Here is a 10,942-nt window from a genome sequence, read left to right on the forward strand (position 1 = left end):
GCTGTGGCGCTATTTACAATTTGAAACCACTTTATATACAGAATAACACAATCACATGAGAACCTTTAGCAAAAAAAAAAAAAACAATTTACCCAATCAAAGTTAGAATTACACTTTCTTAAAATGGAATAATGGAAACCCGGATGTCCAGTTAAAGAGCTGGATTTATTTATTTTTTAATGAATCGGTACTACCTTATTGCAAAAAGAGATTGGTGGGAGTCATTTAAATCGTTTCCATTTTTTGTTTTGTCCTTTAGACCAGTCTGTGAAATTTCCTTTTCCATCAAAAAAATAAAACAAAAAACAAAAAATAAAAACAAAACAACCCCCCCCCCCCAAAAAAAAACATTTAATCAAGCAGAAGGGAGAGTTGTTAAAATTCACGATGTTCCCTCTTGCTGAATCAAAGAGCTGTTGGGAAGAAAAGACAGAACCATCTATCAGCTATTTCTCGCCCATCTGCATTAGGGAACAGACTACATTTTTTAAAAAAAAAAGGATTCTCTCTCTCTCTCTCTCTCTCTCTCTCTCTCACACACACACACACACACACACACACAGGAAATTTAATGTGACATTGGTGGTGGGGGAAGTCACTTTTTAAACACACAAACACACACACACTAGAAATTTAATGTGACATTGGTGGTGGGGGAAGTCACTTTTTAAACACACACACACACACACACAGATGCACAACTTCCAGGCGAAAGTATATAGTTTGTAAGTTTATACCACTTTGAAAAGCTTTACTGAATTGCTTGATTGTTACTTTGATTTATGATAATGAGGGTGTGCTTGGATTAGTCTGTATTATCCAAGCACTTTCTTTCCTTTAAGTAAATTTCACTGAACAAGAACTCACTTGTCCCGGACAGGCTGAAAGGGAGATTTTAACTGCTGAGGCGGAGAGTCGGTTCTTGCTACATTTTCTCTTTCTGCAGAAGAAAAGAAAGAAAGAAAGAAAGAAAGAAAGAAAGAAAGAAAGAAAGAAAGAAAGAAAGAAAGAAAGAAAGAAAGAAAAAATAACTTTAGCAAAACTTACTTACATGGGCACATAGAGCCAAAGATAGATAATATACACAATGAACACTATTATTCTACCATCTCACCCATTGTATGAATGACTAATATATGAATCTAGAAACTCAATTCAAGTTTTGTGTCTACCAGCAAATTTCCAGTGACTTTAACCAATATGTACTGTATCACACTTCCCCATCAGCTGTGAGAACAGAATAGCATTGCCTTATTTTTTGCAATTCTACAATGAGATGCATTTTTTTCTTTTATTAAGCTAACACTTTTATCAGTAAAAAGCAATGGAAAGTTTTGGTTTCTGACAGGTCTCACAATTTCCCCCCCTCCAAAGCCAGCTCAATATGTTTTATGCACACTTCATGTTTTTCAGAAGGGAAAAGACTTAATAATCCCATTAATGCAGAATAATTTGGACTATCACAGTTTTCTTAGCCCTTTAAAAAAAAGAAAAAGAAAATCCACTTGGACTGCGCATGGCAGCTTCCCTGTCATAGGACAATCCACTAGTTATGACTCTATTCAATAACGACCATGGGGGAGAGACCAAAAATTACAGCATGGGGGTGTCTGAATACCAGTTAGTGGGACTTGTCCCCAAGTGTAATGGGCTGTCAAAATAACCTTGAGAGGCAGAAGGAACAGTTTCAACCTGAAGCACAGTCTGAAAAGAGAAATCTGGAATTGGGTGGGAGAGAGCTGCTCAAAATTGTCACTCTCCAGTTCTCTGGGACATAAAGGCAGGGGAGGGGTGGGTATTGTAAACTTATAATAAAGGTAGTATTAGTATTCTTGGGTTTGGTTTCCTGGTCTGGACTACCTTGGAAGGTTTACACCCATCCACTTGCAAGAAGCCTTTTTATCTGCTTGTTTCAAACATTACCTATGTGTTTGGGGCTGGTCCTCTCAGAAGGCTTGTCAGTGCTGAGTGCCGTTAACACTGAAGGCTGCTGTTGGGCTTGAAGGTGATGGTTGTGATGGGCAGCTTGGTGGTGGCTAACTCCCAAAAAGGACCTCACATTTAACAAGGAGCTTTGGGTGAGAAACGCCCCATTTGTCCAGTTGTGAAACTTGCCGATCTGGCAGGTGTAAAGTCCATGGCTGGGGAGGAAAGCCGGATGCTGGAGCTGGGGGGAAGTGTGGTTCACCTGGGCAGGAGGTGAAGGAGGAGCTGGCTTGCTGAGGGCCCCATCTGGACTGGTTGCAGTCTCTGCCAAAGACCAGATCTTGGGCTTGTTGTGCATTGGGCCTTGCAGGGGGTTTTGTCTGCTGGGACTCAAGATCCTAGTAGGGTTGTCTGAGGCCTCCTTGCCCAACGACAAGGGTTCCTTGGGTTTAAGTCCTTCAGGGCCCGGTATTGGCAAGATCTTGTTTTTCTCCAAATGGACATCTTCTCTCCTTTGCCTCAAGAGCTCAACTTTCTCTTCCTCTTCCTCGTTACTCTGCTCGCCGTCGTTCTCATCAATTTTGTCAATGTCAATACTCTCCAGGTCAATCTCTTCGTCGTCTTCGTTCTTCTCAGGGTCCCCCTCATTGTCGCTTCCGAAGAGATTGCCATCATCTTGGTCTTTGCTCCGGGATCCCCATGTCACCTTGTTCTCCTTCTTCAGCCTCCTGCGGGCGTTGGCGAACCAGGTGGAGACCTGCGTGAGGGTCATCTTGGTGATGATGGCCAGCATGATCTTCTCACCCTTGGTTGGGTAGGGGTTCTTGCGGTGCTCATTCAGCCAGGCTTTTAAGGTGCTGGTGCTCTCTCGGGTGGCATTCTTCGGCCTTCCTGGGTCCCCATACTGGAATTGCCCATAAGGATAATAACCAGGAGTGGTGTGAGCAGCAAAGGTAGCAGGGTGAACTCCAGGATTGTCCTTCAGTTCATATTGGGAACCCTGGAAGACATTCAGAGAAGCAGGGGAGGGGGAGAATGAGGAAGTTATTCAATCATTTCCTTTCCACAAGCTCTTCCCAGTGTCTTCAGCAAAGCTTTCCCAAATTATTTTTCTTTCAGATTAAAAGAATGGAAAATGTGTCCCATCCCTCCCCGCTCCCTCCCTCCCTTCAGTCTCCATCAAATCCCACCAGCATCTTTTTTTTTTTTGAAAACCAGATTCAGGAAACAATATTTATTGTGCTATTAAAAATAAGCAGACATCCTGAAAAGAATGTCGACCCACATCGAGAAAGATAATATCAGGGCATCATCCTAGGCTGCTGGGGCATGCCCAGTGCAACAGACGGCCATGGAAGATTCTTGCTCAGCCCTGGCAGCCGTTTAAAGAGAGATAGGGAAGAGAATGGAGTTGCGCTGAATCTCCCTTTTGGTGTACCACAGAAGGACCATGATAAGGCACAAATCAATCCCGCCAGAGTTAAACACACGGAAGTCACGTTAATTTTGGCAGAGGAAAAAATTAAGCGAGTGCATAAATCTCTCTCGTAGGGGCTTAGCGGTACGATACGGCATGCCTACTCACAAGTAATTTCCAGAGTTCAAGGGCCTTACTCACAGGAAATTGGATATAAGATTTTGGCTTACAATAGGATGTCTTTGTCCCTCCATTTCAGCCACTTCATGCTTTTAGCAGCATAAAAATAGTGCCTGCAGAGGGATTCCCTTTCTACATTCATACAGTTATTTCTCAGAAATTATTTCATCTACGTGGAAGAAAACATTTTCCCCACCCCCAACTTTGAACGTCTTTAGTGAAAGTGATTTATTTTCAATCAATATATTATCAGCAGTAAAGCAGGGAAATCAAATTAGCCCATCAAGCCTTTGGTATATAACATTTTATCTTCCAACAACCTCATTAGGCCTCATTATTACAACCAATTGCACATTTAAACAAGTACACAGGAACACACATTGTTTTATGACTATTCCTCAGGCTTCTGAGGGGGAGGGACCTGTTCAAGCCTAGGCTCTGGTTTCTAGGAATCAAGTGTACCCCCCAAAAGAAACAAGACTTTTTATTCCCTTTTGCTTCCTATCAGTGTCAAAGTTCTCCTCCTCCCTCCCTCCCTCTCCCCTCTCTGTATGTCTGTGTGTGTGTTTTAAATAGAAGATTAAGATTTTAAAAACATTTATAAACCATCCAAGTGGAAAAGGCAAAGATTCCTTTGCAAAGACATTGATCCCCCCCCCCAAGCAGGTTTGCAAAAGCGATTGTGAAAAGAAAATGCAGACATACATTATATGAAAAAGCAAAATGTAATTTTTAATAATAACTCTATTAGAGCTGACTCACTATATTCCCTTATCTCACGGAGCTATTTTTGTTCTGGTTGTCGAAATGATAAATTCTGTATTCCCCCGTTGGGAATTCTTTTGAAGTAGCCACTTGAAAATCATTACTGCTTCTACTTATCATTTACTGGTGGACAGTAAGTGAAAAAAGATAGTCTTTTTCAGCCGCTGCCTGCTGTATACAGTTGAATAAAGATGCTTTTAAAAGGATTTTTTTATTTTTACAAAAAAATGTAGTTCATTTTTTTCAGTCAAAGCAAAATATGACATGATCTTACTAAATATATTTACTTCTTTCTGCTCAATTTAAATAATCCTTAAACACCACAAACCTGATAACGGATAAAAAAAAAACAATAAAGGGCAAGCTTATACATATAATTGTTTCATATCCGTTAGCATTTAAGTGCGGATCACAAAACTGTGAAACCATAAACCTAAAAGAGAAAGTCCGTTTCTTTTGAAAACAACCTAAAAATGTCCACATACAAGCAATCAAAGAGCCAGGACAATAAGCAGCTAATTTGATTTAAATTAAATTCTAGATATACCGCCCTAAATGTGCCATTTTTGAACAGGGAGATTTGTAACCGTGGTTAAACGAAGACTCGAATTAACACTGCAAGTCGATTCTTTCCTTTCCAATGAAAAGCGAGAGTAATTTTATGAAATTTAGGACAAGGCATGGGAAAGGCAGCGCCGCGGGAAGGGAGAGAGGGAGGAGAGGGGGAAGCCCGGCCCGATTTTCTTCGGAGATGTTTAGGGGGGGCCCTGCGATCTCGCGGCTACAGCCTCTCGGATCCTAACTGCGCTTTCCCGGCCACAAATCAAGGAAATCTCCCCCAAGTTGCAACAGCCGCGGCGAGGCGGAGAAGCCCAAAGAAGAACGCTCCGGATCGAAACAGTCCTTGCCGTTCCGGATGGACCTGTCAAGGCAAAGCCGAAAACTGGCCCGGGGATGCTCCGAAGATCCGCCGCGAGATCGGAGGACAAGGAAGCACAGTGTCGGACGGAGCCCCGCTGGACAGCGGAGGAGCATGGCCAAAAGCGAACGAGGGGGTGACCTTCGCTTGTTCAAAATCGCCCCAAAGAGTTGGGGGCCGCTGGCGAACTTCCCCGAGCTCCTGGTCTCGCCTCCTCCCCCGCCCTGCCCTCCGATCGAGGCCCGACTCACCATCTGCGAGAAGAGGGTCAGGTCTGCAGTGTAGGGTAAGAAGGCGCTGTAGTTGGCCGTGCTGTAGGGTCCGGCGGCGGCGGCGGCGGCGTACATGCCCAGGACTGAGGTGACGGCGGCGGTGGAGCCGCTGCTCAACTCAGCACCTCCTGGACGGCCCGAGGCGGCGGCGGCGGCGGCTGCTGCGGCGGCGGCGGCCAGCACCCCCGGGCGGTCGCTACCGCCGTAGACGGCCTGGCTGGCGCTCAGGTACTGCGGATAGCCCAGCTGCGGGAAGGACATCCCGGGCGCGCGGGCAGGGAGGGACCGGACGCACCGCCGACGGGGCAAGAGCGAGCCAGGAGTCGGCGGAGCGAGGCGGGCAGCAGGCGGAGAGCGGAGGGGAGCCCAGGCCGGCTTCTCCTGACTGGCTTGGGCGGCAGGCAGGGCAGGGAGAGAGAAGCCCCGTCCGGGTTCGTTTTCTTTTTGGTTCTGCGGTCGGTCCCGTCTCTCCCGCTCAGACGGATCGGAGAATTTGCATGTGGAAGAGGGGAGGAGGGGGAGGAGGAGGAGGAGGAGGAGGAGATGGTGGTGGAAAGAGGAGGAGGAGGAAGAGGAGGAGGCGGCGGCCGCAGTGCGTGTGGGTAAACTCGGTGGGGCGTCTTCCCTCAAATCCCGGCTCGTCTGCGCTCCTAAATCCCTTAGATGTGATCTGATCAACAATTGAGCTCCGACTGATGCGCCTGCCCTAAGGTCCTCGGCTGATCTTTCAGATACAATTTGAAGTTGATGCTTTGATTGGCACCCACTTGAGCTCCAAGCACCGCCTACCCGACCCCGTCCTGCCCCCCTCCGCGGAGCACGTGGTTTAAACAATCCTGCCAGGACCACTTCGCCCTGGTGTGTATGCGTGTGCGTATGTGTGTGTGATTGTGTGTATGCGTGCCTGCGCGCAGCTGCTGCGCGGTGCGGGGGTGTGCGTGCTTGCGTGCGTATTTAAAGCCCCCGTTGCTGTATGACAACCTGTCTACACGATTTTACAGCTGTCCAACATTGGGGTTTCGCTGTTTTCCAGCCTTAGTGTGTCCCCTTCAGAACAAAACAAAACAACTTTACGCTTACACTGACTCTTTGCGATTCGGCTCAGAGTCGGCTGAAAGCGAATGGGCCAGGGAGGAAGTTAGACTTTTTTTTTTGAAGGGTGGAGCTGCCGTTTACTTTCCACTGACTGGATAGTCTATAATCGAAGCAGTGGCCGCAAACACAGAATTAAACCTCCCAGCTGCTCTTCCCAGAAATCTCTTCCCAGCAAATATTAAACAAGTGAGTATTGTACGGCCGAGAAATGTAAGAGACTCTTCTCTCCCTTGAAACTCATCTGCCTTTTTGCAGCAAAATAAACTTTTAAAAGGTCCCCGCGTTCTTGCACGGGAGTAAAGATGGAAGCCCGCCAGTTTTGGAGAGGGGATCTTTTTTGTTGCTTTCTGAAACCTCCAAAAGAAAAAAAAAGCAGGCGCGGGGGGAGCGCACCGTTTTCTTCGTTTTAAGAAATTGCCGCCTAGCGGTGCACAATTTGTTGCCTTTTGTACGACCGTGGCGCGGCCTTGGCGTCGCTTCTCTGCTCTCCGCTTTCCATCCGCTGCCTCCTTCTAGGTCTCGGGCCCTAAAGCCAGGCCGCGGAGCTCCTGCCCCCCCACCCCCGGGTGGAGTGGAAGGCGCCTTTGTACCTCCTGGGGCAAGGTAGCAGAGACCGCAGGGGCTCCGCCCGTCCTCCTGGACAGCCCGTCATGGGATGCCTCATTCCCGCCAACCAGCATCAAGAGAAGCGAGACCACCCCGTTTCCAAACCGGGGAAGAGACGGTGCGCCGTCTGAATGTTTGACAACAAGTAATTCTCGCTGAATCCGATCCGGGGGGGGGGGGGGTTCGTTCCGTGTGGGTTTCCAAGCTCTGCGGAAGGTAGACGGCGCACCACACAAGTAGGCTCAGTAGTCTTCAAGGAAGCTTCCTTCATGGGACACCAGAAGTCAGATTACTTCTCCGTGGCCTTCTGGGCTAAAGATGAGTTGTCCAGCGTGGCTGTATAACCTATACAAGTTTTACAAACACGAAGTAACAGCCTTTACAATACCGGCTAAAGCAAAGCCTTCCATCGGGTTTACTTCTTTGCAACTAGTAGACAATTCCTGAAAGTCACTTAGATCGCTTTTAGGCCCACTAAACTACAGGAAGGCAGGAAACAGAAATATGTGAATGTTGACTATGTTCCTGCTTCTTTGGATTAATTCATATTTCAGGTGCTCATTTTTCTCTCTCTTCTGTTTCTACTTCAGACACAAATTATTTTTTCCCTACTTGAATTAGAACTTGACCTCAAGTCTTCCCCATATCTTGATTTTTTTTAAAAGAAAAATTGAAATTATCTGGATGTGCGTATCTAAATAAGGAAGTACGAATGCAATAAACAAATCTAGGCTTAAGCCCGTGCACCATGCACCTTCACTGAATTTACACACCCAACCACGAATCTGTAGTTGTGCATTGTGTAAAAGTCAGCAATGATTTGCCGACTTCACTGGATTCGTGCTTAATACTTCTTAATTTGTTCCTCTGCTCAAGCTTTCTTCTTAGAAGTCTGGTGGCATCTTACTTCTTGTTCATCTCCCCATTGCCAAAGTCCGGGGTGGGAGAGATTTGGGTCAAAATCCAGCCATCTATGAAGTTCTTCTAACTCAAATCAGTGGAACTTGTAACTATTATTTGGAACCAGTCAAACAGAAGACCTAAGACAACTTCCTTCCTTCCTTCCTTCCTTCCTTCCTTCCTTCCTTCCTTCCTCCCTCCCTCCCTCCCTCCCTCCCTCCCTCCCCTGCAGAAATCACTCAATCATTCTTACAGATCGATATGATCCCTGGGGAAGAGGTTAACCGTTAAGTTAGGTGGCCTCCTAAATCAGGACAGGCGTCGCTGGAACCGCGGGGAGTGATCTCTGGGCCTGGTTAAAAAAGGAAGCTGATATGTGAAAGAAGGAAAGAGTTACCCCTCTCACACACACACACCCATAACTTTTCCCGAGTAACAGTCGAGTGAAGGGGAAGGACGAGGGGGGGAAGGGAAGGGAAGAGAGAGGAGGAAGAAGAGGCAACGGTGGCAAACAGATATTCGTTTTTTTTGCAAAACCTCAGACAAAAGAGGGGAGAAGAGTTAGACGCTTTCTACTTGCCTAGCTCTAAGTATTCCTTCTAGTTTGTGCAGCCGCCCGATGCTGAGTTCTTGGTTTCATTTGTAGTTCCAAGGCCCATTGCTCTTCCTTCTCTTTCTCTCTGACATTGCAGCCCCCCCCCCCGTTCAAGTTTTATCCGTGGTTCTCACTGGCCTTTATATGATACTGCCCCCATGTTGCTGCCATCCTTTCCCCATTCCTTCCCTTAAGTAAAGTCCAGATTAGCCCCAAACACACTCACACACACCTACACACTTTGGGGTGATAAGTATACTGTATCCCCCCTGTTTCAATGACACAGATTTCCATAGGACTTTGAAGCCCTCCGTGGAAGGGTATATATACAGTCTACACCTTTACATAACAGCTTTGCAACCTACCAATCTCTTTTTCGAAGTAGCGCTTTTTCTTCGAGGTAAGTAGGTATAGAAGTGCAACATAAATCGATTTTGGAAAAAGCCGGGGAAATCTGGACTTTAGCCATAAGAAATCTGAAGCCTCCCCCCACCCTCCTTTCTCCTATCCCTTCCCGAAATAGGCAGAATGTCAGAAAAAGGCCACCGCCACTCTGAATTCTGGGTCGTATTCAGGATTTTTCTTTTGTGGGTTTTGTGACACAAAGTTAGTATAAAGTTTCTTTTTCTACCTTCTCTCTCTCTCTCTCTCTCTCTCTCTCTCTCTCTCTCTCTCTCTCCCTCTCTTTCTCTCTCTCTCTCCCCCTCCCTCCCTCGTAGAATTTAATTTCCGAATAGCCTCCTTTAAAAAGGATTGCAACTGATGCTACCAATCTATTGGTTGAAACGCTTATTTATTTTATTTATTTTTAAGACAAGGCGCCCCATCCAACCGACGGAGGAAGAAAGAAGGCCTGGGATGAAGGTACGAAGGAGCAGGTGAGCTGGGACAAAAATTGAAAGTGTCTGAAAGGGGTGACCCGCCTAGACGGAAGACGCCCTCCAGCCGAAGGGGATCCTATGCCTAACAGTTGGAAAATAAAAGCCTCCCATTGAACGCAACGGGGCTTGGTCCCTGGTTAAGGACTGCGGTTCAGGAGCACACACGCACACCCCGATTTCAGAGCTTACATTTCCTCACGAAATAAAAGCGACTTCTGAATTTTTGGGCTGGGACCGAAGTGTTCCCCGCTTTCACACGAAGTGGGCCCTTTCAAAAAGCCCCCTTCACATTAAGAAATCCACCACTGGAAGCCAGGTTTTTAATTGTTCACGGCGCGGGCGACGGTGCTGGGAAAAACCCGGCCGAACCCAAGGAGTTTTCCAGCCGACAGGATTTCGGCAGAGATCCTCTTGCAAAGCAGTGACAAACGCAGGCCTACAAGCCGCTTAGTCGATGAGGGTTAACCGTGGGTGGGCAGTTGGGGCTGCTTGGGGGAAAAAATTGGAGCGACAAATAGGGGAAAGGGAGTTTATTCGGCTTGTCTTCTAAGACAAGGACCCAAATAAAGGCCGAGGTTCCGAGCTTTTCAGACGGTTCCTCGGCTACTGCCGAGCGCAGCCGGCTGTTCCTCTCTCCAAGAGCAGCGGGACCCGGCGTGGCTGCCGTAGTGTGAGGCTGGAGATGGCAGTGGCAAACCGTTGAGAGAGACAGAGATTTATTTATTTTTTGCTGGGGCGGAGGGGAGCAAAGATAGCCAGACGGGGACGCACCGGCGTGTTTTGGCTGCTCGCCTGCCTCCTGGGGGACTCGGGGGGGTGGGGGCAATCCGGCTCCAGGAAAGCCTTCCCAAGTCCCACCGCCGGCGAGGGAAGGCGGGGGGGGGGGAGAGAGAGCGAGAGCAAAGCCTAACCTGCAATCATAATCAACCGAAAGGCTCCTCTCCCTTCCCCGCGGCTCCTCGACCGCTCGGCCCGGAGATGGTCTCGCTTTCCTTTCCTTGACACCCCCCCCCCACCTTCCTCTTCGGTTGAACTTCGTGAATGTACAGCTGTTCTGATTCCTCGTTTTCCCTGTCCGTCCCTGGCCTCCCACGTCTCGGGCTTTTCCTGTGAAAAGGAGTAAGGAGCAAAACACTTGCAAACCGATCTCCAGTCCACCTATATTTTAAGTTACTGCTCATAAGCACAGACTTAGGATGCCCCCCATGCATTTACATCCCACTGAAGCGAATTCCATAATAATATACCTATTATTACCAAGGTCCATAGGTCGGTTACCTGTCTATCAAAAAAAACAAACACGATTCCTCGTGGCCCCTTCAGAAGACTAAATCTGATCAAAGGTCAGCCCTGTTACACGCCGTCTTCATTTCGCCACGGATAAAA

General features: G+C 47.4%; 1 protein-coding gene across 1 annotated transcript; it reads right to left on the bottom strand.

The window, feature by feature from the left end:
* Positions 1-382: 382 nt before the first annotated feature.
* IRX1 (iroquois homeobox 1) lies at positions 383-5,740 on the bottom strand. The gene is made up of 4 exons (XM_032220168.1): positions 5,459-5,740; positions 1,924-2,926; positions 868-940; positions 383-413 (listed from the first exon to the last, which is right to left on the bottom strand). The coding sequence occupies exons 1-4, from the start codon at positions 5,738-5,740 to the stop codon at positions 383-385; spliced, it is 1,389 nt and encodes a 462-aa protein (XP_032076059.1).
* Between the last annotated feature and the right edge of the window lie 5,202 nt (positions 5,741-10,942).

Source organism: Thamnophis elegans, chromosome 6 (genome assembly GCF_009769535.1).
Source record: "Thamnophis elegans isolate rThaEle1 chromosome 6, rThaEle1.pri, whole genome shotgun sequence".
NCBI classification, from domain to species: Eukaryota; Metazoa; Chordata; class Lepidosauria; order Squamata; family Colubridae; genus Thamnophis; species Thamnophis elegans.